Source organism: Microcaecilia unicolor, chromosome 6, assembly GCF_901765095.1.
Source record: "Microcaecilia unicolor chromosome 6, aMicUni1.1, whole genome shotgun sequence".
Lineage (NCBI taxonomy): Eukaryota > Metazoa > Chordata > Amphibia > Gymnophiona > Siphonopidae > Microcaecilia > Microcaecilia unicolor.
In genome coordinates this window covers 14037922-14065674 of record NC_044036.1, presented here as the reverse complement: position 1 = coordinate 14065674, position 27753 = coordinate 14037922, and the positions used below count along the sequence as shown (strand labels likewise).

At 45.8% G+C, this 27753-nt stretch overlaps 1 protein-coding gene across 3 annotated transcripts in view; it reads right to left on the bottom strand.

Moving 5' to 3' along the window:
• RAD54L (RAD54 like) overlaps positions 1-27753 on the bottom strand; it is an 83618-nt gene that overhangs the window by 20022 nt on the left and 35843 nt on the right. For all 3 annotated transcript variants that reach the window (XM_030205874.1, XM_030205875.1, XM_030205876.1), the window contains 4 exons: positions 23419-23569; positions 17048-17174; positions 7340-7414; positions 6693-6823 (listed from right to left, as the gene is read on the bottom strand). In XM_030205874.1, coding sequence (XP_030061734.1) covers positions 6693-6823; positions 7340-7414; positions 17048-17174; positions 23419-23569 — 484 coding nt within the window. The remainder of the gene's footprint in view (positions 1-6692; positions 6824-7339; positions 7415-17047; positions 17175-23418; positions 23570-27753) is intronic.

Genomic DNA, 27753 nt, shown 5'->3' with positions numbered 1-27753 from the left:
GCCTTCGACGCCTTCGTGGCCACACCTCTCCTACTCTCCTCCGCTCTCTTTTACTCCTTCTCTTACTCTCAGCCGGTGACATCAATCCCAATCCTGGCCCCCCTCACCAACTATTATCCCAACTCTACAGATCTCACCGCGACCTCTCTAACCTCATCTCTATTTCTCTACTCCCCTCCTCGTCTCTGCCCTTCTCTTGCGCCCTATGGAATGCCCGCGCTATCTGTAACAAACTCGCCTATATCCATGACCTCTTTATCTCGCGTCACCTCCATCTGCTCGCCATAACAGAAACCTGGCTCTGCCCTGATGACTCTGCTTCAGTCGCAGCCCTGTGCCATGGCGGTTATCTATTTTCACATACTCCTCGCCCTGCTGGCCGTGGGGGCGGTGTTGGACTACTTCTCTCTCCCTCCTCCAGATTTCAACCCCTTCTTCCACCTCAATCTCACTGTTTTTCCTCCTTTGAAGTCCACTCTATCCGCCTTTTCTCTCCTCTGCCTCTTCGAATAGCGGTCATTTATCGTCCCCCTGATAAGTCCCTTTCATCCTCTCTCAGTGACTTTGATGCCTGGCTTGCCTTCTTCCATGATCCTTCCTCCCCCTCTCTCATCCTTGGTGACTTTAATATTCCTGCTAATGATCCTTCCAACTCTTATATTTCCAAGTTACTCGCTTTAACGTCCTCCTTTAATCTCCAACTATGCTCCACCTCCCCCACTCATCAAAATGGTCACTGTCTTGATCTCATCTTCTCCTCCAACTGTTCACCCTCTAGTTTCCTTGCCTCTGATCTTCCCTCCTCTGATCACCATCTTATAACTTTCACACTTAAATCTCCTCCCTCCCAGTCCTGTCCTATCTTATCTAATTTATCTAGGAATCTTCACGATATTGACCCTTCATCTCTATCCTCCCATGTTTCAAACCTCCTCTCTACTGTGGCACCATCCACATCTGTCAACAAGGCTGTTTCTTCTTACAACAATACTCTATCCTCTGCCTTAGACACTCTTGCACCTTTGATGACCCGCCCTGTAAGGCGTACAAAACCCCAACCTTGGCTGACTTCTAATATCCACTACCTACGTTCCTGTATCCGCTCCGCCGAACGCCTCTGGCGGAAATCTCGGGCCCTTGCTGATTTCTTACACTTTAAGTTCATGCTGACCTCCTTCCAATCTGCTCTTTCACGTGCCAAACAGGATTATTATATCCAATTGACCAACTCTCTTGGCTCTAATCCTCGACTTCTCTTCACCACATTGAACTCTCTCCTCAAGGTGCCCCCCTCCCCCAACTCCCCCTTCATTATCTCCTCAGACCCTTGCTGAATTCTTTCACAACAAGGTTGAAAAGATAAACCTTGCTTTCTCTACCTCACCACCTCTCCCTCCACTAGTCCGTTCCCCTCTCTCTCCTTCCCCTCATTCCCTTTCCTCAAGTTACTATTGAGGAAACTACACTTCTCCTTTCTTCCTCAAAATGTACCACCTGTTCCTCTGATCCCATTCCCACCCACCTTCTTAATGCCATCTCTCCTGCTCTTACTCCTTTTATCTGTCACATTCTCAACCTCTCACTTTCCACTGCAACTGTCCCTGCTGCCTTTAAACATGCTGTGGTCACACCTCTCCTTAAGAAGCCTTCACTTGACCCTACTTGTCCCTCTAATTACCGACCCATCTCCCTCCTTCCTTTTCTCTCCAAATTACTTGAGCGTGCTGTTCACCGCCGCTGCCTTGATTTTCTCTCCTCACATGCTATTCTTGACCCACTAAAATCTGGTTTTCGCCCTCTCCACTCAACCGAAACTGCGCTTACTAAAGTCTCCAATGACCTATTACTGGCTAAATCCAGAGGTCAATATTCCATCCTCATTCTTCTTGATCTTTCCGCTGCTTTTGACACTGTCGATCACAGCATACTTCTCGATACCCTGTCCTCACTTGGATTCCAGGGCTCTGTCCTTTCCTGGTTCTCTTCCTACCTCTCCCTCCGCACCTTTAGTGTTCACTCTGGTGGATCCTCTTCTACTTCTATCCCTCTGTCTGTCGGCGTACCTCAGAGTTCTGTTCTTGGTCCCCTCCTCTTTTCTATCTACACTTCTTCCCTTGGTTCATTAATCTCATCCCATGGCTTTTCCTACCATCTCTATGCTGATGACTCCCAAATCTACCTTTCTACCCCTGATATCTCACCTTGCATCCAAACCAAAGTTTCAGCGTGCTTGTCTGACATTGCTGTCTGGATGTCTCAACGCCACCTGAAATTAAATATGACCAAAACCGAGCTTCTCATTTTCCCCCCCAAACCCACCTCTCCGCTCCCCCCGTTTTCTATTTCTGTTGATGGCTCTCTCATTCTCCCTGTCTCCTAAGCTCGAAACCTTGGGGTCATCTTTGACTCTTCTCTCTCCTTCTCTGCTCATATCCAGCAGATTGCCAAGACCTGTCGTTTTTTTCTTTACAACATCCGTAAAATCCGCCCCTTTCTTTCCGAGCACTCTACCAAAACCCTCATCCACACCCTTGTCACCTCTCGTTTAGACTACTGCAATCTGCTCTTTGCTGGCCTCCCACTTAGTCACCTCTCCCCTCTCCAGTCGGTTCAAAACTCTGCTGCCCGTCTCATCTTCCACCAGGGTCGCTTTACTCATACTACCCCTCTCCTCAAGATCCATCACTGGCTCCCTATCCGTTTTCGCATCCTGTTCAAACTTCTTCTACTAACCTATAAATGTACTCACTCTGCTGCTCCCCAGTATCTCTCCACACTCGTCCTTCCCTACACCCCTTCCCGTGCACTCCGCTCCATGGATAAATCCTTCTTATCTGTTCCCTTCTCCACTACTGCCAACTCCAGACTTCACGCCTTCTGTCTCGCTGCACCCTATGCCTGGAATAAACTTCCTGAGCCCCTACGTCTTGCTCCATCCTTGGCCACCTTTAAATCTAGACTGAAAGCCCACCTCTTTAACATTGCTTTTGACTCGTAACCACTTGTAACCACTCGCCTCCACCTACCCTCCTCTCTTCCTTCCCGTTCACATTAATTGATTTGATTTGCTTACTTTATTTATTTTTTGTTATTAGATTGTAAGCTCTTTGAGCAGGAACTGTCTTTCTTCTATGTTTGTGCAGCGCTGCGTATGCCTTGTAGCGCTATAGAAATGCTAAATAGTAGTAGTAGTAGTAGTGCTGACAGCACTAAGGACTGAAGCAAATTCCTCTAATGATAACCGTTGGGAGATGATCAACACAAAGAGCTGCGTAGCCCTGGGTAACCGGTGCTAATGCCGCATTAGCAAACCAAAACAGGTCAGCGTGGTAAATCCCAACCTAAGGGAGGATAAATGCCACAGAGCCAAAGAGGTTTAAAGAAGCAAAATAAAATAAGTGAGAAGACACGGGACCAGTGCAGCTGCCACCATCTTAAAAACATAACACTCCAGAATGCTGCCTTTTTTTTTTGGGGGGGGGGGGGGGGGGGGGGGGGTGAGGAGTTAGGCATAAACAGAAAATAAACTCTGCAGAAATGAAACAGAAATAATCCAGCATCCTGATAGAAGGGGAAGACAGACCGGACGGGGAAAGGGGAGTGTTCCCGTTGAATTGTCACCCCACTCAAAAACCTGTGAAAGCTGAGGCTAAGTGAAGCATCCTCTGGCTGAACAGTAACTATTAGCAACATACACTACTACAGTTTCCTTAAAGCAGCGGAAGCCCATCTTACAAGAAAAAAATTACCAAAATAAAGTCAGGTTACCTCAGTAATGAATATTAATGAAAGATTTGCATGCACTGCCTCCACTGCATGCAAATCTCTCTCACAGTAACATAGTAGATGACGGCAGAAAAAGACCTGCATGGTCCATCTAGTCTGCCCAAGATAAACTCATATCTTGAATTTGTACCTGTCTTTTTCAGGGCACAGACCGTACAAGTCTGCCCAGCAGTATTTCCCGCCTCCCAACCACCAGTCCTGCCTCCCATCACTGGCTCTGGTACAGACCGTATAAGTCTGCCTTCCCCTATCCTAGCCTCCCAACCACCAACCCCTCTTCCCCCCACCTGCTCCGCCACCCAATTTCAGCTAAGCTTCTGAGGATCCATTCCTGCTGAACAGGATTCCTTTATGCATATCCCACGCATGTTTGAATTCCATTACCGTTTTCATCTCCACCACCTCCCGCGGGAGGGCATTCCAAGCATCCACCACCCTCTCCGTGAAAAAATACTTCCTGACATCTTTTTTGAGTCTGCCCCCCTTCAATCTCATTTCATGTCCTCTCGTTCTACCGCCTTCCCATCTCCGGAAAAGCTTTTTTTTGCGGATTAGGGTGAATATTTACTGTGGATATCCTAAAAACCCAACTGGCTGGGGTGCCTCCAGAACCAGGTTTGGGAACCTCTGAGTTAATCTGTATACTTGCTGTCCTGAAAACAGACAGACGTTTCAAAGTTGATAATAAACTTAGCCTCCGAGTCTGACGTCGGTGCCGGGGAAAATGGTAGAGGCTATTATTAAAAACAAAATTACAGAGCACATCCAAGGACATGGATGACTGAGACCAAGTCAGCATGGCTTTTGTGTGGGGAAATCTTGCCTGACCAATTTACTTCAATTCTTTGAAGGAGTAAACAATGTGGACAAAGGGGAGCTGGTTGATATTGTGTATCTGGATTTTCAAAAGGCGTTTGACAAGGTACCTCATGAAAGGCTACAGAGGAAACTGGAGGGTCATGGGATAGGAGGAAAAGTCCTATTGTGGATTAAAAACTGGTTGAAGGATAGGAAACAGAGAGTGGGGTTAAATGGGCAGTATTCACAATGGAGAAAGGTAGTTAGTGGGGTTCCTCAGGGGTCTGTGCTAGGACCGCTGCTTTTTAATATATTTATAAATGATTTAGAGATGGGAGTAACTAGCAAGGTAATTAAAGTTGCTGATGACACAAAGTTATTCAAAGTCGTTAACTCGCGACAGAACTGTGAAAAATTACGAAGGACCTTACGAGACTGGGAGACTGGGCAGCTAGATGGCAGATGACATTTAATGTGAGCAAGTGCAAGGTGATGCATGTGGGAAAAAAGAACCCGAATTATAGCTACGTCATGCAAGGTTCCTGGTTAGGAGTTACGGACCAAGAAAGAGATCTGGGTGTTGTCGTCGATAATACACTGAAACCTTCTGCTCAGTGTGCTGCTGCGGCTAGGAAAGCGACTAGAATGTTGGGTATTATTAGGAAAGGTATGGAAAACAGGTGTGAGGATGTTATAATGCTGTTATATCGCTCCATGGTGCGACCACACCTTGAGTATTGTGTTCAATTCTGGTCGCCGCATCTCGAGAGAGATATAGTGGAATTGGAAAAGGTGCAGCGAAGGGCGACGAAAATGATAGCGGGAATGGGACGACTTCCCTATGAGGAAAGGCTAAGGAGGCTAGGGCTTTTCAGCTTGGAGAAGAGAAAGCTGAGGGGAGACATAATAGAGGTATATAAAATAATGAGTGGAGTGGAAAAGGTGATGTGAAGCGTCTGTTCACGCGTTCCAAAAATACTAGGACTAGGGGGCATGCGATGAAACTACAGTGTAGTAAATTTAAAACAAATCAGAGAAAATGTTTCTTCACCCAACGCGTAATTGAACTCTGGAATTCGTTGCCGGAGAACGTGAAGGCGGTTAGCTTGGCAGAGTTTAAAAAGGGGTTAGATGGTTTCCTAAAGGACAAGTCCATAAACCGCTACTAAATGGACTTGGGAAAAATCCACAATTCCAGGAATAACATGTACAGAATGTTTGTACGTTTGGAAAGCTTGCCAGGTGCCCTTGGCCTGGATTGGCCGCTGTTGTAGACAGGATGCTGGGCTTGATGGACCCTTGGTCTTTTCCCAGTGTGGCATTACTTATGTACTCCTAACATTCCCAAAGTTGCCTCATCTGGCAGGAGTGGAGCTGCAGGGGGAGGGACCCAGCACCACCAGGTGTCAACCATGCTCAGTAAGGCAGTGTACAAATGAACAAAGGCTACCAGCCAAAACCCCAGGTCAGGAGCTGCCAGACAAGCCCTAAGGCGGAGCTGCACAATCCCATCAACTATCTGCTAGGAAATGGAGAAAAATATTGAACATTCCAGGCTGCACAATACCTTTATTGGGCCAAGTACTTATATAAGAATTGCCATATTGGGACAGACCAAAAGGTCCATCGAGCCCAGCATCCTGTTTCCAACAGTGGCCAATCTAGGTTACAAGTACCTGGCAAGATCCCAAAACAGTAAAATACATTTTATGCTGCTTATTCCAGAAATAAACAGTGGATTTTCCCCATTTTAAGAATGGTCTATTGACTTTTCCTTTAGGAAGCCATCCAAACCTTTTTGAAACCCCGCTAAGCTAACCGCTTTTACTACATTCTCTGGCAACAAATTCCAGTTTAGTTACATGTTGAGTGAAGAAATATTTTCTCCAATTCATCTTAAATTTACTACTTTGTAGCTTCATTGTGTGCCCCCTAGTCCTAATATTTTTGGAACAATGTTTTCTCTGTCTCCTTTTGCTGGTGGATGGACATAACCTATTTGTTCTGGACTGATATGGTATGGAATGGACGAAAAGAAAAGCACCTTGCTGAATTGTCTAAGAGCTTGGGGGTTTGGGTCATTGGAACAATGCGGTAATATAACTTACGGTTGCAGAGCTTCTTGAGAGAGGTTATGGAAGATAATGAAGAAACGCTCATCTTGCCCCCGCTCAGCTCCTCCGCAGGTTTGGCTTGTTTCAGAAAGTGCCTGTACAGTTTCATCTGCAGAGGGGTCAGCCTGCAAGGACAGTCCACTCATCAACACACTGTGGGCACAAGTCTGACTGCATGCAAGGCCAGGAGAGGGGCAGGGGACATGTCGCATACAGAAAGGAAAGCTTGGTATTTTCAAAACCTCAAAGCTGCAGCAGGATTTCACTGGTTCAGATAAAATCAAAGGAATGAAAATTGGATTTATACAGCACTTTGTGAAATAAAGGGCAATAGTTCATTAAAAAAAAATACAATTTCATACATAAAATACATGTGGAAACAGATTTTAAACAGAACTGGAGTGGGCAGCAGCTTCTAGGTGCAACCTTGCAAAATTCAAAGACTTCTTTGTGAGTCAATATGCCTTTCAAGGCCAACATTTCTCTCCTGTAAGCACTAATGTAATTTCATGTATGACAAATATCAACCCTTTCTTTCACATTGATAGAGAATGGCCTGGGATGTAGAAGTAGAAAAGGATTCAGAAACAGACAAGGACGTTCAGCGGATACAATTCATGAAAAGGAAAATGTCGACTTACTTGCAACACACCACTTGCTCAATTTTCACAGGCAGATATTTAGAGAGAATATCAGATGTTCTCCTTATCAAACATCTGGAACAAAAGAGTAATGATGTACAATAGTCAAAACACAAGACGTAGGAGAGGGGCAGCAGTGCAGCCTCAGTCTGAAAATGGGTTCCAATCCCACCACCATTGCTTACTAGCCCTGGATTAACATTTATTTATTTGTTACATTTGTATCCCACGTTTTCCCACCTATTTGCAGGCTCAATGTGGCTTACGTAATACCGGAGAGGCTCACGCTGACTCCGGTGTGAAAAAATACAAAGTGATATTGTGGTAAGATAGGGTCCATTTGGAACGGCACCTTCCAGTCACCCAGCTCTGAGATACTTCTACCTGCTCAACTATTTTCTCACCTCTGCAATAAAGCTGCCTCTCCTTACATTTCTACCTCCAACCACTGATACAGCTCTCAGAATTAGAGTCTCTGTGCCCTGGGGCCATACTTCTGATCATCTTAGTAAATTGTCTATATGTTTATGCAATAAAGGAAACTTTAGAAAATAACAGAGACTTCAGGTGTGCCAAGGTTATACTTCAAGATATTAGGGAAGGGGCACCACAAAGTTTTCCCCCACTCGCTATCATTACTACTACTACTATTTAACATTTCTATAGCGCTACAAGACATACGCAGCGCTGCACAAACATAGAAGAAAGACAGTCCCTGCTCAAAGAGCTATGTAATAAAAGTAAGCCAAGTATAGGACAATCAAGCCATTGTGACATCACTGATGAGGTTGGCTCTTATTGGTGGCCTGAGGCATTATGACATCACAATATTAGCTCTGGTTACAAGAGACTACTACTACTACTATTTATCACTTCTATAGCACTACAGGGCATACGCAGCGCTGTACACCATACATGAAAAGACAGTCCCTGCTCAAAGAGCTTACAATCTAAATTTGGAATGTTGCTAGTGGAATAGCAACATTCCATGTAGAATCTCAAATAGTTGCAACAGAATCTCCAATAGTAGCAACATTCCAGAATCTCAAATAGTAACAACATTCCATGTTCCACTGCACTAACCACTAGGCTACTCCTCCACTAGCAACGTTCTATGTAGAAGCCTGCCCTTGCAGATCAGCAACGCGGCTGCGCAGAAACAGAAACCTGCGCAGCCACGTTGCTGATTTGTAAGGGCAGGCTTCTACATTACTACTACTTATCACTTCTATAGCGCTACAAGGCATACGCAGCACTGTACACCATACACAAAAAGACAGTCCCTGCTCAAAGAGCTTACAATCTAGGTAAGACAGGTAAACAGACAGAACAATTAAGGGTAAGGGAATAAAGAGGTGAGGATAAAGGACAGGGCAAGTGAGTTAGGAGTCAAAAGCAGTGGAAAAGAGGTGGGCTTTAAGTTTGGACTTGAAAACGGCCAAAGAGGGGGCTAGACGTACAGGCTCGGGAAGTCTATTCCAGGCGTGAGGTGCAGCAAGACAAAAGGAACGGAGTCTAGAATTAGCAGTAGAGGAGAAGGGGACGGATAAGAGAGATTTATCTACAGAACGGAGTACCCGAGAGGGGGGCGTAGGGAGAGACGAGAGTGGAGAGGTACTGGGGAGCAGCAGAGCGAATACACTTATAGGTCAGTAAGAGAAGCTTGAACTGAATACGGAAACAGATAGGGAGCTATCATACACTTAACCCTTTTACTACCATCTGCCACACCCATTATCCAACATGAATTTCAGTGCTTTTCTAATTATAAATATACTAGTAAAAAAGGCCCGTTTCTGGAATGAATGAAACGGGCGCTAGCAAGGTTTTACTGGGAGTGTGTATGTTTGAGAGAGAGAGAGCCAGAGTGAATGTGCGGGTGTGTGACAGAGTGAGACTGTCTGTGTGACAGTGTGTGTGTGAGAATGAGAGTGTGTGACAGGGCCCCCCACCCCTGTTCCTAATGCCCCTCACCCCGTTCCCTCCCCTCCTTTTCCTCCTCCTTCCCACACTTTGGGTTCCTTAAGGCTTTCAAAAGTCTATGTACCCCCGTGGCCCTAACGCCCAGTATCCGGATACCCCACCGCTTTCCTCCTCACCCCTCCCCCAAGATGTAACACTTTCACGTCCTTCATTTTTTTTTTTTTAAGTGTCCTATCTACCCTGTGTCCAAATGCCTGGCATTCAGATTGTGTTCCTCTCATAAATTTTCATTTCTTTCATTCATTCAGAACTTGCCCCCCCCCCCCCCCCCAACACTTTCGGTTCCTTCAGTCTTTTAAAACTCTGCTATGTACCCTGTGTGCTAATGGCCAGCAAGGAGATTGTTTTCCTTTCCCAAATTTGCATGTCTTTCAGTCGTTCAGAACTCCCCCCTCCCCCATTTAACACTTTTGGTTCCTTCAGTCTTTTAAAACTCTCCTATCAACCCTGTGTCCTAATGGCCAGCACTCAGATTGTTTTGCTTTGTCAAATTGTCTGTCACTGTCAGTGCGTGCCTGCCTAGCAGACCACTTCCGGCAGGCACGGTCCCAGGCACATCCTGTTGGAGGTGAGAATTATTATATAGGATATATTTTGTTTCATATAGTAATGATATTTCTCAGCATTTACTGAGTCTTAATGTCTTTTCAGTTGAGTAATAGAAGGGCCAAGGGGCATCATTGTTGGGCTGTGCTTAGGGCATAAGTTGGATTTAATCTGGCCCTGCTGCTCACACACCCGGTGTTAGATATGGGGGATGAGCCCAGGGAAGGAAGCTCCAAAGCTCCCCTTCAGGCTATGCTTCCTTCTGCTCGGTGTAGGCTCGAGGCCCGCTGTGGCAAGAGGACCCAGGCCAATTACCCTGGCCGCTTGCATTTAACCATTTACCTTATCTGCTCTAGTCCCTTTAGTAAAAGCCACAAATAACGGCTGGCCCGATTTCTGCTCCTGGAGGTGACCGCACACCTCTGTGCTTTGGATATAGTTTAAGGTAGCTAGCAACATAGTTCTCCATTTATATCTACTATCATCTTCTTCTTTCAGCTGTTTCTCCGGGAGCCTGTCACCACTGCTATTTGTAGCCATGGTTTCCTCTCTGGTAATAGTGAATCCAGAGATTTCATAGCAGTGGTTCTCATTCCGGACTATGGGACACAATCAGCCAGTCCATTTTTTCAGGATACCTACAATGGATATGCAGGAGATAAAATTTGCACGCACTATCCACTGTAGATATCCTGAAGAACCTGACTGGCTGGGTGTGTCCTCAAGGAGCGGGATGAGAACCCCTGCCCTAGAGAAAACTGTGTTCTTTGCACACTATGATACTTGCTCTTGGACCAAGCTAAGAATAAGCCCAAAATCACGTACATGAGCTTTTGAGACGACACAGTTCTCATCTCAAACAAAACCTCAAAGAGCCTGAAATGTTTGCTTTCAAAACTTTTAAGTGTTAGCACTTGAAGATGTGGAGCGTCTGTTTACGCTTTCCAAAAATACTAGGACCAGGGGGCATACGATGAAGCTGGAGTGCAGTAAGTTTAAAATAAGAGAAAATTTTTCTTTACTCAGCACTTAATTCGACTCTGGAATTTGTTCCCGGAGAATGTGGTTAAGTCGGTTAGCTTAGCAGAGTTTAAGTAAGGTTTGGACGGCTTCCTGAAGGAAACGGCCATAGAATGTTATTAAATGGACGTAGGGAAAAATCCACTATTCCTGGGACAAGCAGTATAAAATGCTTTGCTCCGTGGATCTTGTCGGGCGATTGCGACCTGGATTGGCCACTGTCAGAGACAGGGTGCTGGGCTAGATGGACCTTTGGTTTGTCCCAGTGTGGCGATGCTTATGTCTTGTTTTATTATATGCTCGGTTGTCTTAGATGAAGCCTTTAACCATGTGATGCCATCAGACATTATTAAAAGTAGCTTCCTATCGGCTGGTTGCTCACGGCATGTGCGAGTATGCATGCAACAATTAATGGTCACGTGATGCTATCTAGCAAACCTCAATATTTCACTTTGTAAGGGATTTTAATCTATTTCCCAGCTGTCATTTGAGGCTCAAAATTTCAGCACTAAACAACATGTATTCTTTTTCTTTACTGAAAAACTGCTCAACCAGATGGCAATGCTGAAAGTAGGCTGCAGTCCTTTAACACACCCCTACAGCATGTTACGGGAGTACTGCGATTATTTGAAAAGCTCTTGAAATGGCAACATATACGGTACATAGCTTTTAAAAATAAAATGTCTCTATTCCTCCTTGCCTGTGACCCACCTTGGGGCTTCTTTTGCTCAGCAGGTTACGGTATGTCTGAGGTTGGAAGACCGGGAACAGCTGCGCCTCTGTCAATACGTAAAAGCCCTTTATGAGGTTCAACCTGACCTCTCTCTACAGAATGTGGCGGAGGCGTGGTTGGTGGAACTGAAGAACCGTGTTTCAGTAGCAGTGCTTCAAACCTCTCTCAATAATATTGCCAAAACATCTATAAATATGCGTCATAGAGAACAGGAATATAAATTTTTATTATGAACCTATATTGCTCCTTGGAAGGTTTTTAAAGCCTGGTTTGCTGAATCAGGCAGATGTCCCAAATGTGGCCAAGATGGAGGCTACACTAGGCCATATGTTCTGGACTTGTGCAAGGACTCAAGTTTTTTTGGGAAGGGGTGAGGAGTTTTGTGTCCCGGTGTCTCAGGAGGAAGATTCTGCTCCATCCTGTGGGCTTACTATTCCAGTATGGGACACAATTGCAGGTGGAGTCGGACGCGCACCGCCTTTTTTTTTTTTTGACAAAGACCTTACTCTTGGCTAAAAAGGTCATTCCTGCCTAATGGCGGACGCACAGATTTCCCCAGTTATCAATGTGGCGTTCACTGTTGTTGGATATGGCACTTTTTGAGCGTTAAGTTAGCGGGTAACAGACCTGAATCTCAGTGGAAACTTTCCCAGGATGTTTGAGAACCTTATTGGTCTATGCTTACACACAAGGAGCGTAGCCTGCTCTTGAATGTATAAGGCGTAGGTTGGTGGGGCTATCTAAAATATTAAATGGCCACTTTGTATTCTGATATCTATGGGCTTAATACAGTACATTGTACAAATTAAGGTGTTAGACCTGATGTATTTAGCTTCCTCCTATGCTTAACATGTTTTTCTGTTTTGGTTGGGGGGAGTGGGAGGGTGAGGGGTAAGGAGGTTGGGGGGGGGGGGGGTATACATGAAAAATGTGATGGAGGTCTCATGTGTTTTGACTAAATGGCCGGATAATGGCATATGTTAAATATAAATAATGGTGATGTGGTAGGAGAGGTACAATGATTAATGCTTTTTCCATAGACGGTCGGTAGCCCAACTGTTTGGGGAGGCTAAAGGGGGCGGAGCTTACCTCCATACGCTCCGTGGCAGCGACGTCAATGAAGAAAAAGACTACAGGCTCGCCGCCAGCTTCTCCCTTCTCTCTGCACACAGTGTCCCGCTCTCGCGGAAACAGGAAATGCATCACCGCAGAAGGCGGGACATTGTGTGCAGAGAGAAGGGAGAAGCTGGCGGCGAGCCTGTAGTCTTTTTCTTCATTGACGTCGCTGCCACGGAAATAAAAGATCAAAATGCGCGGGGCGGGGGGGTGGGCTACATCACAAGCGGAAGTCCACGATTGGGCTGGGGAGGCTTAGCCTCCCAAAGCCTCTTATACGGGGCGCCTATGGCTTTTTGCTGGTTTGTCTATTGATATGGACAGTGTTTTTCTCTGTAATGGTGAGAAATCCAAATAAAGATGATGTTAAAAAAATAAATAAAAAATAAAATGTCAACAGCCTTTGTCTGGAGTGCAACACTGACATCAAGCATCAGTAAAGCTGTGTTGCTGATGGCGAGTTTCTGATACTCAAAAGGCAGCCTGAGCGGGATGTGGGGCCAGGTGAAGAGACTCACTGCAGGGGAGGTGGGGGGAGACAAAAATGGTGATGGAATTAAAAATAAAATGTGGGACAAACACAAAGGATCCTTGCGGTCCGGGGGTGGCCGGTTCGGATCCTACTGCTGCTCCTTGTGATGTTGGACAGGTCGCTTGGCCCGCCATTGCCTCAGGTGCAGACTTGGATTGTGAGCCCTCCTGGGACAGAGAGATATCCAGAGTGCCTGAACGTAACTCATCTTGAGCTACTGCTGAAAAAGGTGTGAGCAAAATCTAAATAAATAAAGTTTTCACATCATTTCCATCTTATGAAGGATACTACAGTTCTCTGCAGTAGAGAACAAGGGGTCAGACTCAAGAAAAATGTCAGGAAGTATTTTTTCAAGGAGAGAGTGGTGGATACTTGGAATGCCCTCCCGTGGGAGGTGGTGGAGATGAAAACGGTAACGTAATTCAAAAATGTGTGGGATAAACAAGGAATGGATCCTCAGAAGCTTAGCAGCGATTGGGTGGCAGCACCGGTGGTTGGGAGGCGGGGCTAGTACTGGGCAGACTTATATGGTCTGTGCCCTGAGAATGGTAGATACAAATCAAGGTCAGGTATACATATAAAGTAGCGCATATGAGTTTATCTTGTTGGGCAGACTGGATGGACCGTACAGGTCTTTTTCTGCCATCACCTACTATGTTACTATGTTACTTATATGGAAAAAGGATGGAACCAAAACAAAAACTGGTTGTTGCTTAGATGCAATTCCAGTAGTAAGGCCAGTACCGGGCGGACTTCTACAGTCTGTGACCCCAGGATAGCGGAGACAGATCAAGAACAAGTGTGCGTTTTTTTTTCGTCTCACATACTACTACTACTTAACATTTCTAGAGCGCTACTAGGGTTACACAGCGCTGTACAAATTAACAAATTAACATTCACCTAAGGGTTGATAGCGAGTAAAAATGTCAGTTTGCAACACTGTTGGATTGCTGGTTTATTAAAGTTTGATAATAAATGTCAATATCCAAAGTTATATAACCAACCATTCTTCCATGACTGTGCGACTGCCTTAATTGTGGTACCAGTATTTGATCTTGGAGTGTCTTACATGGAGTGGCAGGTGAGGCTCTGGCCACCTTGTTCGGTAGACAAGATGGACCATGCGGGTCTTGCCATTATATACTACATATAAGTCAGTAGGTGCTGAAAAGCGGGAGTCATGTGTGGCAAACAGTTGCCCATTGGTAGGGCCATCTGAGTAGTCTTGGCCAACCACCATAATATTTCTTCACAGGAAGGGCGGTGGATACATGACATGACCTCCTAATGGAGGCAGTGGACATAAAAACAGTAGCAGAATTCAAGAAAGCCTTGGATAAGCACAGAGGCTCTTGAGTAGTAAAAGTGAGAACAAATCCGGAGTCCGAATGGATTCTGTGGTATTGCAGTGGGGCAGGTGGAGCCTAAGGAGTCCCTCTTTGCAGTCATATTCTAGGACAGAGTTGGCAGGTTACAAACAATCCACCCTGCACTTCTTCTAGGCAAAGGCAAGGGAAGAGGCGATACAGGGAAAGAAATGGCAGATGGTTGATGTATGACTTGTTATGGGGTTGCTGGATTGGAGCCAGCAGGCTACTAACCCTGAAATCCAATTGGATTAGTACTAGCAGGTACTAATTAGTACTCTGTCTATTCACTCCTTTGCCTCTTCGAATAGCAGTTATTTATCATCCCCCTGATAAGTCTCTTTCATCCTGTCTCAGGGTCTTTGACGCTTGGCTTTCCTTCTTTCATGATCCTTCTTCCCCCTCCCTCATCCTTGGTGACTAACATTCATGCTAATGATCCCTCCAACTGTTACGTTTCCCAGTTCCTCGCCTTAACATCCTCCTTCAATCTCCAACTATGCTCCACTTCCCCCACTCACCAAAATGGTCACTGTCTTGATCTTATCTTCTCCTATAACTGCTCTCCCTCCAATTCCTTTGCCTCAGATCTTCCCCTCTCTGACCATCATCTAATAACCTTCATACTTAAACTTCCTCCTGCCCAATCCCGTCCAATCTTAACCAATTTATCTAGGAATCTTCAGGCTATTGACCATGCTAAATAGTAGTAGTAGTACTACCCCTATCCTCCAGTGTCTCGAACCTCTTCTCTATCACTGCACCATCCAAATCTGTCAATGAAGCCGTCTCTTCCTATAATACTATTCTATCCTCTGCTTTAGACACTCTTGCACCTCTCATGCCCCGTCATATAAGGCGTACCAAACCCCAGCCTTGGCTGACCTCTAAAATCCGCTACCTACGTTCCTGTGCTTGCTCCGCCGAATGCCACTGGCTAAAATCTCGTGCCCTTGCTGACTTCATACACTTCAAGTTCATGCTGACCTCCTTCCAATCTGCTCTTTTGCTTGCCAAACAGGACTATTACATCTAGCTAATTCTCTCGGCTCAAACCCTCGACTTCTTTTCGCCACACTGAACTCTCTCCTCAAGGTGCCTCCATCTCCAACTCCCCCCTCACTATCTCCTCAGACCCTAGCTGAGTTCTTCCACGACAAGGTTCAGAAGATAAACCTCGTATTCTCAACCAAGCCACCCCCACCTCTCCCTCCCCTTGTCCATTCCCCTAACTCCCCAACCCCTCCGTCCTTTTCTTCCTTTCCCGTAATCACTGAGGAGGAAACACATCTTCTCTCCTCCTCAAAACGAACTACCTGTTCCTCTGATCCCATTCCTACCCACCTTCTTAACACCATCTCTTCTACTCTCACCCCTTTTATCTGTCATATCCTCAATCTTTCACTTTCCACTGCGACCGTTCCTGATGCCTTCAAACATGCCATGGGTCACACCACTCCTTAAGAAGCCTTCACTTGACCCTACCTGTCCTTCCAACTATCGAACCATCTCCCTCCTCCCCTTCCTCTCCAAGATACTTGAATGTGCCCTTCACCGCCGCTGTCTTGACTTTATTTCATCTCAAGCTGTTCTTGACCCACTCCAATCTGGCTTTCGCTCTCTTCATTCAACTGAAACTGCACTTACAAAAGTTTCCAACAACCAAATAGCCAAATCCAAAGGTCTCTATTCTATCCTCATCCTTCTCGATCTATCCGCCGCTTTCGACACTGTTGATCACAGCTTACGCCTCGATACGTTGTCTTCACTTGGATTCCAGGGCTCTGTTCTTTCCTGGTTCTCCTCCTACCTCTCGCTTCGCAACTTTAGTGTACACTCTAGTGGATCCTCTTCCACTTCTATCCCACTACCAATCGGTGTATCTCAGGGTTCTGTTCTCGGTCCTCGCCTATTCTCCATCTACACTTCCTCCCTTGGGTCTCTGATATCGTCCCATGGCTTTCATTACCATCTCTATGCTGATGACACCCAGATCTACCTCTCTACCCCCGAAATCTCAACCAGCATTCAGACCAATGTATCAGCCTGCCTGACATCGCTGCCTGGATGTCTCAACGTCATCTGAAACTTAACATGGCCAAAACCGAGCTTCTCATCTCCGAGGACAGCAGGCTGATTGTTCTCACGACTGGGTTGATGTCCACGGCAGCCCCCACCAACCGGTCTTTTCTTTTCCGGTTGGACGTCAACCCAGTCGTGAGAACAAGCAGCCTGCTTGTCCTCGGAGAAAGTACTATACAGATAATAACTGCTCTTTTTCTATAGTCAGCAACATGGCTTCTTTGACTACAATACCACTGGTGCATAATTTCTCTGCCATGCTGATATATTTTTAACAGGAGATGACCAGCTATTAAGTCACAGCAGTACTGTGTCCGTCATTGATTTACCTGTTTACAACACTGATCAGCTCCTTCAGTTTTTCTTCCCCTTTCTGCCTGTCAGCTGCACTTGCGTCGGCATCTCTCCCTTTCAGGATGGGAATTTCAAAACGTTTTTTAAATTCCTGGGCTGTGCCTAAACAGAAAAAAAAAAAAAAAAAAAAAGAAGAAGTCGGTGGAGGTTCTCACTGTAACCAGAACAAGTTATCCAGTCTCTGCTTCAAAGGGATGAGCTACGGGGACATAGGAAGATCGGGAAACGTAGACATTGCTCAGGTCATCTGGGTTTCAGAGACATTCCCCAGTTCAGTGACTAATCTTGCTACTGGTATAACTAGAGTGTAAATAAGCACACTTTGAAAAGATACTAATCAAGAACGTACAAAAGAAATTGGCAAGATGGGAATGGTTTGCTTCTTTATAAGCAGATGGAGGCAGAGAGCAAAGTGGTGATGTCATCCTAGAAGCTGCCCATGCAACCCCATTATGCCAGTATTTCTATGACAAAAAGCCAAGATCAGTGAAATAAACCGAATGGAGGAGTGGCCTAGTGGTTAGAGCCCTGGTCTTGACATCCAGAGGTGGCCGGTTCAAATTCCACTGCTGCTCCTTGTGATCTTGGGCAAGTCACTTAACCTTCCATTGCCTCAGGTACAAACTCAGATTGAGATATCTGGCAGAACATCTCACAGCCTGGTAGAGCTCCAGACCAGGGGAATGAATCTTTATCCTAGCCACACAAGTCCAGATGCATGGAATGTACTCAAGTTGGCCTAAATGGAATAGGATCCTAGCAAGCCTGAAGGCAGAATGTTTTCAAGTGATGCTGCTTTGTAAAAATGTGTAGAGATGACCTAGATCTGTTCCAGAGTTAACGGTTCTCTGCCCAAGATGCCACCTACTACTACTACTACTACTTTATAGCATTTCTATAGCGCTACAAGGCATACGCAGCGCTGCACAAACATAGAAGAAAGACAGTCCCTGCTCAAAGAGCTTACAATCTAATAGACAAAAAATAAATAAAGTAAGCAAATCAAATCAATTAATGTGAACGGGAAGGAAGAGAGGAGGGTAGGTGGAGGCGAGTGGTTACAAGTGGTTACGAGTCAAAAGCAATGTTAAAGAGGTGGGCTTTCAGTCTAGATTTAAAGGTGGCCAAGGATGGGGCAAGACGTAGGGGCTCAGGAAGTTTATTCCAGGCGTAGGGTGCAGCGAGACAGAAGGCGCGAAGTCTGGAGTTGGCAGTAGTGGAGAAGGGAACAGATAAGAAGGATTTATCCATGGAGCGGAGTGCACGGGAAGGGGTGTAGGGAAGGACGAGTGTGGAGAGATACTGGGGAGCAGCAGAGTGAATACATTTATAGGTTAGTAGAAGAAGTTTGAACAGGATGCGAAAACGGATAGGGAGCCAGTGAAGGGTCTTGAGGAGAGGGGTAGTATGAGTAAAGCGACCCTGGCGGAAGATGAGACGGGCAGCAGAGTTTTGAACCGACTGGAGAGGGGAGAGGTGACTAAGTGGGAGGCCAGCAAGAAGCAGATTGCAGTAGTCTAAACGAGAGGTGACAAGGGTGTGGATGAGGGTTTTGGTAGAGTGCTCGGAAAGAAAGGGGCGGATTTTACGGATGTTGTAAAGAAAGAAACGACAGGTCTTGGCGGTCTGCTGGATATGAGCAGAGAAGGAGAGAGAAGAGTCAAAGATGACCCCAAGGTTTCGAGCTGAGGAGACAGGGAGAATGAGAGAGCCATCAACAGAAATAGAAAACGGGGGGAGCGGGGAGGTGGGTTTGGGGGGGAAAATGAGAAGCTCGGTTTTGGTCATATTTAATTTCAGGTGGCGTTGAGACATCCAGGCAGCAATGTCAGACAAGCACGCTGAAACTTTGGTTTGGATGCAAGGTGAGATATCAGGGGTAGAAAGGTAGATTTGGGAGTCATCAGCATAGAGATGGTAGGAAAAGCCATGGGATGAGATTAATGAACCAAGGGAAGAAGTGTAGATAGAAAAGAGGAGGGGACCAAGAACAGAACCCTGAGGTACGCAGACAGGCAGAGGGATAGAAGTAGAAGAGGATCCACCAGAGTGAACACTAAAGGTGCGGAGGGAGAGGTAGGAAGAGAACCAGGAAAGGGCAGAGCCCTGGAATCCAAGTGAGGACAGGGTATCGAGAAGTATGCTGTGATCGACAGTGTCAAAAGCAGCGGAAAGATCAAGAAGAATGAGGATGGAATATTGACCTCTGGATTTAGCCAGTAATAGGTCATTGGAGACTTTAGTAAGCGCAGTTTCGGTTGAGTGGAGAGGGCGAAAACCAGATTGTAGTGGGTCAAGAATAGCATGTGAGGAGAGAAAATCAAGGCAGCGGCGGTGAACAGCACGCTCAAGTAATTTGGAGAGAAAAGGAAGGAGGGAGATGGGTCGGTAATTAGAGGGACAAGTAGGGTCAAGTGAAGGCTTCTTAAGGAGAGGTGTGACCACAGCATGTTTAAAGGCAGCAGGGACAATCGCAGTGGAAAGTGAGAGGTTGAGAATGTGACAGATAAAAGGAATAAGAGTAGGAGAGATGGCATTAAGAAGGTGGGTGGGAATGGGATCAGAGGAACAGGTGGTACATTTTGAGGAAGAAAGGAGAAGTGTAGTTTCCTCAATAGTAACTTCAGGAAAGGAGGAAGACCTACTCCAACTAGTATGCTAGTGATGCCTTAGATGCTGCCTCATCCTTCACCCCCGGGGTGGTGAAAGGTGGAGGGACATATTGCTCATCACCCAAGATCTTAAAGAACCTCTAAATTAAGCAGCCCCATCCAGGGAAAAGAACCCTGGGGAACTGTCATCATGTGGGCTCCCTGCTCATACCAGGGCTTAGAATCCAGGACTGTTTGAATGGTCCCTGAAAACAGAATGGCGAGAAGTCCACAAGTTCCAAAAGGAATTAAGACGTGGGAGGACAGGGTCCATGGGGTGAGGCAGAGACCCAGGCCAAATACCCTCTATGCTCAACTGGCCAAAAGGCCCAGGAGCAGGCCCAAGAGACAAATCCAGGAGCTGTAGAGACACCATCTACCACCTGCTGGAGACAGAGATACACTGAAGTGAAGGAGATTATCAATACCTTCAGCGTTGTAATCTCTATTTCCACCTGCTGGTAAGATGGACACAACCCACCAGTTCCTGGATTCATCTGCGGCATAGCTAAGGAAGGTGGTGATTACAAGGAAGACTATTGGTAAACAAATTATTAAAACAAAATGCCCAAAACAGCCAAGTTTGCCCAATGGGGGCTTCTTCGGGAAATGAAATATAACTTCCTAGGAGCACACTTGCCACATTCAACAGATGCTGTCAGCAGCACAGTGCCTTCCCCCCTCCCCAAGAGGTTGGAGGTCCTGTAATGCCTATGGCTGTGGTTCTCAAACATGGTCCTGGAGGCACCCCAGCCACTCAGGTTTTCAGGATATCCACAATGAATATGCATGACAGATTTGCATGCAGTGGAGGTAGTGTATGCAAATCTCTCATGCGTATTCATTGTGGCTATCCTGAAAACCTGACTGGTTGGGTTCCTCCAGGACCAGGTTTGGGAACCACTGGCCTATGGTGAGGTGAATAATTTACACCATATGGTCATGTCTGAGCCCCTGTTCAGTGAAGCATGGCAGTGTTGGGCATTTTGTTTTTAATAATTTGTTTACCAATAAAGTCTTCCTTGCTATCAATACCACGTCTGTTCCCATGCCTTCATTCTGTTTGGATGGTGAACATGTCTCCCTTCTCACTTACAGCTTGGCCTTTGAGAGAGCATGGTAGCAGAGCTAAATGACTACCCTCTCATGGTAATCTCACAAAGTCTTCAACTTCCTTTGTGTATGTCAGGATTTGGCAGATCTTTGAAGTGTGGTGTGTATATCACAGAGGCCATGGCAAGGTGCAAACCATACATATTTCTAGTTTTTATTTTAATATAGCTATTTTGCTTTTCTTGAGCTGGGAGCAGACTTAAAAGTTGCAAGACAGCTATAAATGTGTTTTTGTTTTTTTTTTCTGAAAACTACCCTTCTAAGGCTGTGGTTTGACATTTGGCCTAGGCTAACTTGTGATAAGTTGCTGGTCAGCAACCACAGAGCCAGAGACTCCTATGACTAAGGACACCTGCAGTATCCAGATAAACAATCAAAAGGAGAAGTAAGTGGGTGTGGGTAAAACTAACTCCAGCAAGAGGTTGTGGATACTATAATGGTGACTTTAACCATTATCTAATGAAGACTTATTGCTTTATATGACAGGCTTTAAACTGTCCATGCAATTAGGGAATAAATGAAGTTGGAAGAAGGTAGAAAGTGCTGGAACAGGATTCATCATAAAAGGAAATAAAATATTCTGGAAAGATGTATATTCATTAGGTAGGAAGGGTATTTATAATTAAGATAATGAAGAAAGGAAGAAAAAAGTATTTAAGAGGAAACAGAATGGAGGATGGCGAGCCTCAATGTGTCTACACTAGCAGGTGGACATTTTGACAGCTCCCAGGGAAACTCTGTTTTTATTTGCTACATATTATTTTTTTGTTGTTGATATTTCAATAATTACTGATTGGCTTCTCTATTTGAATAAACATTTATGTTTGTTTAATACTTATTTAGTAGCCAGAGTTTTTCTTGTCTGGGGTCCTGCCTGGGGGGAACATTTCTCGAGGTTTCCAAGACCCCTTTCAAACATCAGTATCTCAGATTTTGGAATTTCTGCAGCAAGGGCTGAAATAGGGCCTAGTCCTGAATTCTATGAAGGTTCGTGTTGTGGACACAGCTGTGTGCTAAAGGCTGAGAATACTGGAGTTACACGAGCATCCTAAATAGGGCAACATCAGCACTTTGATAATTCTCTGCCTCTATATGCTGCTAGAGGAGCAAAACCCATGTCTGGACTGGTTTGGCTTGTACAAAGTGCTTAACACAGATATACGTGGAGGAGTGGCCTAGTGGTTAGGGTGGTGGACTTTGGTCCTGGGGAACTGAGGAACTGAGTTCAATTCCCACTTCAGGCACAGGCAGCTCCTTGTGACTCTGGGCAAGTCACTTAACCCTCCATTGCCCCATGTAAGCCGCATTGAGCCTGCCATGAGTGGGAAAGCGCAGGGTACAAATGTAACAAAATAAAATAGATACTATTGGAGATTCTACATGGAATGTTGCTGCTATTGGAGATTCTACATGGAATGTTGCTATTCCACGTACGTGCAGGACGTCAGACTCACAGAAGCAGAAGCCTGCGCGGCCACATTGGTGATCTGCAAGGGCCGACTTCTACATGGAATGTTGCTAGTGGAATAGCAACATTCCATGTAGAATCTCAAATAGTAGCAACAGTGGAGGAGTGGCAACAGTGGAGGAGTGGCCTAGTGGTTAGGATGGTGGACTTTGGTCCTGAGGAACTGAGTTGGATTCCCGGCACAGGCAGCTCCTTGTGACTCTGGGAAAGTCACTTAACCCTCCATTGCCCCATGTAAGCCGCATTGAGCCTGCCATGAGTGGGAAAGCGCAGGGTACAAAATGTAAAAAAAAATAAAATAGATACTATTGGAGATTCTACATGGAATGTTCTTATTCCACTAGCAACATTCCATGTAGAAGGCTGCGCAGGACGTCAGACTCACAGAAGCAGAAGCCTGCGCGGCCACATTGGTGATCTGCAAGGGCCGACTTCTACATGGAATGTTGCTAGTGGAATAGCAACATTCCATGTAGAATCTCAAATAGTAGCAACAGTGGAGGAGTGGCAACAGTGGAGGAGTGGCCTAGTGGTTAGGGTGGTGGACTTTGGTCCTGAGGAACTGAGTTAGATTCCCACTTTAGGCACAGGCAGCTCCTTGTGACTCTGGGCAAGTCACTTAACCCTCCATTGCCCCATGTAAGCCGCATTGAGCCTGCCATGAGTGGGAAAGCGCGGGGTACAAATGTAACAAAAATAAATAATACACTGCTAGTAAAACCATGCATCTATTCTCCAACATAACTAGCATTTTAAATTAAGTTTTTCTTTTCCTTCCAATCTTTACTGAACATTTTTTTTTAAGTTTAACAATATAACAGAACAGGAGAGCATCCATTGTTCAAGATGAGATAACTCACAGACTGCTTTGTTAGTCTGGAAAAATAATAATAATAAAGGAGATTAGGGCAGTTAAGTTAGAGTAACCTGAGCCATGGTGTTGATAGCAGCACAAAAGGAGTCCAACGGTGTCCAAGCTTTTAATGAGGACCGAAGAATTATGTTGCTTGAATTTCTAATGTGATTGATGTTAAAAAGTAGCAAATGCTCCCACCATTTAACTAAGGTGGAACAGATTTTAGGTCCCAGGGTCCGAAGCGCTGCCACCTCTTACCCAGAATGCCTGCACTGACAAAGTGCACAAGGCTGAAGTACTCAAGCAGATCGTTCTGAATGGGGGTTCCCGAGATGAGGACTCTGCGAGTGGTCTGCAATTTATTCAGCGCTTGGTACGTCTGGTTCTCGGAGTTCTTCAGCCTGTGGCCCTGAAAATAAGGAAGTATTTCAGGTATTGCTGTTGGATTTTAAATACGTAATCACTCTCTGTATAGCGTTCCTTAGGATAAAATTACTCAGTACTATCTCTATTCAATCCTAAGTTCTAAACTTCAAACTCTACGTTCTTTTATGGCTCAACAATTTTTATTGATGATATTATACAGATAACAGTACCCAGAAAAACATAATGTAGACTCTGATAATGAACACATTCACAGCTCAAGAAAAAACCTAACACAGAACATTATCATCAATGTTTTAGTATAGAACCCCCCTCCCCCCGCCAGCACTCTAAAACAGTCTACTTTGAACTCATATGTTCCCCCAACCCATATCAAACTTCCACCACTCTCGAAATTTAGTAAGGAACAAAAATGTTATCAAAAATTAGAACAGTAAAACAAACAATAAAATCCTTCCCTCCCCCCCCCCACCTACCCCCCTCCCCTTACTGAGAGATATCCAGACTTCCAACTTCTTACAACAAAGGATGGCCCCACCTCAATATGTATCTAAAGCGAGTTCACCACTAAACTCCGCCCTTTAGGAGACAGGCTGTGAATATATGGCCCCCAAATATCTAGAAACCACCTCCGCCGCCCAGGGGAGCTGCCCACACCTCTTCTCTCAAACAACATAAACTCATGTAATTTGTTTCGCCAGTGCCAGAAATCCGGAGGGGTCTCCGCCACCCACTGGCTCAGTATTAGCCTCTTACCAATCAAAAAGGCCTTCCGAACCAACTGACGGGCCGAGCCACCCTGTAAAGGAAAGCTTCAAATTTGTCTCACAAAATTCCCATCGGAGAGCACATGATTCTCGAGTCCAAAAGATCCGCCAGATATTGAGCAATGGAGTCCCAAAAATGTCTCACTTTATAGCAGCTCCACAGACAATGAAAAAGAGATCTCGGAGCCCTCCCACATAAGGGCGTAGAAATTCCCCCCATCTTGAATATCTGAGCCTTCGTTAAATAGGTCCTATGGAGAATACGATATCTATGTTCTTTCATATGGATGAAAAAGCCTCAACAGACTCCCAAAACTCAGCTATACGGGCTACCGTTTCATTGGAGTGCTTGCTGTCATCATAGGCTCAAACGAAGCCTCCTCCCCTCCTGCAGTTGAATCACATTCTTCCTGCTGTCTATTCACAGTCTACAATATTAAAAGGTCAAAAACCACTTATCTCTGCTTTTGAGTTACTGCTGCTTGCGTTATTTCTGTCGCTCTGTCTTTCTATGCCACGGCCGACACCGGTCCAGGTTTTGGAGTTTCATACACTTCCTGCTTCAGGGTCCGTGAGACTGGCAATTCTCTATCATGGACAGTGATGACCCTTTTATATAGCGTGTTCTAAATTATCTTTTCCCTGCTGGCTTGGGGGGGGGGGGGGGGGTGGGGGGGGGGAGGGGGCAGGGGCTGGAATCCAGTATGAGAATCCAGAGGTGTTAGCGTGCACCATACTCTTATTGTAATTTTACTACTCTGTGTTACCTCTGACGATGCTGTATGTGAACAGTATTTTTCTCTACTAAAAATGGGCAGGAAACATGAAGTTTTACACTTTCATAGATCTGCCATGATGCACATTTTTTTTTTTTTGTTACATTTTTACCCCGCGCTTTTCCCACTCATGGCAGGCTCAATGCGGCTTACATGGGGCAATGGAGGGTTAAGTGACTTGCCCAGAGTCACAAGGAGCTGCCTGTGCCTGAAGTGGGAATCTAACTCAGTTCCTCAGGACCAAAGTCCACCACCCTAACCACTAGGCCACTCCTCCACTGTTGCTACTACTTGAGATTCTACATGGAATGTTGCTATTCCACTAGAGTCGGCCCTTGCAGATCACCAATGTGGCCACGCAGGCTTCTGCTTCTGTGAGTCTGATGTCCTGCACATACGTGCAGGACGTCAGACTCACAGAAACAGAAGCCTGCGCAGCCTTCTACATGGAATGTCGCTAGTGGAATAGCAACATTCCATGTAGAATCTCCAACAGTAGCAACATTCCATGTAGAATCTCCAATAGTATCTATTTTATTTTTGGAGGGTTAAGTGACATGCCCAGAGTCACATGGAGCTGCCTGCGCCTGAAGTGGGAATCGAACTCAGTTCCTCAGGACCAAAGTCCACCACCCTAACCACTAGGCCACTCCTCCACTGTTGCTACTACTTGAGATTCTACATGGAATGTTGCTATTCCACTAGCAACATTCCATGTAGAAGTCGGCCCTTGCAGATCACCAATGTGGCCACGCAGGCTTCTGCTTCTGTGAGTCTGACGTCCTGCACGTATGTGCAGGACGTCAGACTCACAGAAACAGAAGCCTGCGCAGCCTTCTACATGGAATGTTGCTAGTGGAATAGCAACATTCCATGTAGAATCTCCAACAGTAGCAACATTCCATGTAGAATCTCCAATAGTATCTATTTTATTTTTGGAGGGTTAAGTGACATGCCCAGAGTCACAAGGAGCTGCCTGTGCCTGAAGTGGGAATCCAACTCAGTTCCTCAGTCCCCCAGGACCAAAGTCCACCACTCTAACCACTAGGCCACTCCTCCACTGTTGCTACTATTTGAGATTCTACATGGAATGTTCCAACATTCCATGTAGAAGTCGGCCCTTGCAGATCACCAATGTGGCCGCGCAGGCTTCTGCTTCTGTGAGTCTGACGTCCTGCATGGCAGGCTCAATGCGGCTTACATGGGGCAATGGAGGGTTAAGTGACTTGCCCAGAGTCACAAGGAGCTGCCTGTGCCTGAAGTGGGAATCCAACTCAGTTCCCCAGGACCAAAGTCCACCACCCTAACCACTAGGCCACTCCTCCACATTAAAATCACTATGTGCCGCTAAAGTTTTACTGAATGCCATCCTTTGAAATGAGTACCGTTACTAAGATATATAGCAATGGAAAATTTCCCTTCCCTGACACAGTAGGTCCTTACCTTCCATGAGATACCACCAAATATAAAATAGCATGCTACAAAGAGAAGCCACCTCTCAATTGCTGAATGCAACAGTCCTCTCCCACTCCCTTTCCTCTACATCCTGCTCTCTCTCTTCATAAGTCCTGGACTCCGACACTGCCTTCGGTTTTCAAAGCACAACCAAAAACGGTCACGTTTTATTTTCTGAGAGTTGTGCAAGCTACAGAAATGAACGCATGCCCGACATCTGGCGGGTTTGGATTCTTCCTTTTGGCTCATCTCCTAAGGGTGTGGAAGCCTGCTGCTGTTGCAGTGCAAGAAATGAAGGGATGGCCTTTTAAACGCAAGAGACTCTACACAGCCCGTTTCATTCACTGTACAGCTGTGTTTGGAGCATTAAAACTCTACACCTGTTGGATTTCTTTTATCCATCACTCACCATGTGGCGTGGAATGATCACTGTTAAAGCTCATATCCAGTGAGAATGGTGAGAACAGATACTTCGGCAGCTAGGTGATTAGATCAGTTTATTAACATTCTGGACATATTCGATATGGAGGGTAGCGGTTAAGAAAAAGGGTTGAAAGGTCAGATAAACATGAGTAGTGAAGAGATAAGTGCACATAGTTGCACAGTCAATCCAGGACTATCAACCCAAACTGGAAATCTCAATATACAGACTGGACGAGTCAATATGGTCTCTTTCATCTATCATTTTCTATGTCATGATTTGGACCGCACTATGCAACTACCGTGTTTCCCCGAATATAAGACACTGCCTTATATTAATTTTTGCACCCAAAAAGGCGCTAGGTCTTATTTTCAGGGGATGTCTTAATATTTCGGGGAAACACGGTTGGCCCGCCCACCTTCCCTCCGTCGCTCCTGCAACTACCGGTAACCCCCCACCCGAGATGGCGCTCCCACCCGAAGTCGCCGGACCCCACCCCCCCTCCGTCGCTCAGAAACTAACCTGAACTTAAGCCTCCTTTCACTTTCCTTCCAGTTCGCAGGAGCAGCAGGGCAGGGCAGGCCTCTCCTTCCTTCCGAGCCCCACCCTCGCCTGACGTTACGTTACGTCAGGCGAGGGCGGGACACGGAAGGAAGGAGTGGCCTGCCCTCCTACTGCTGCTGCTTGCTGCGAACTGGAAGGAAAGTGAAAGGAGGCTTAAGTTCAGGTTAGTTTTGGAGCGACAGAGGGGGTTGGGGGCGCCATCTCGGGTGGGGGGGCGACCTCGGGT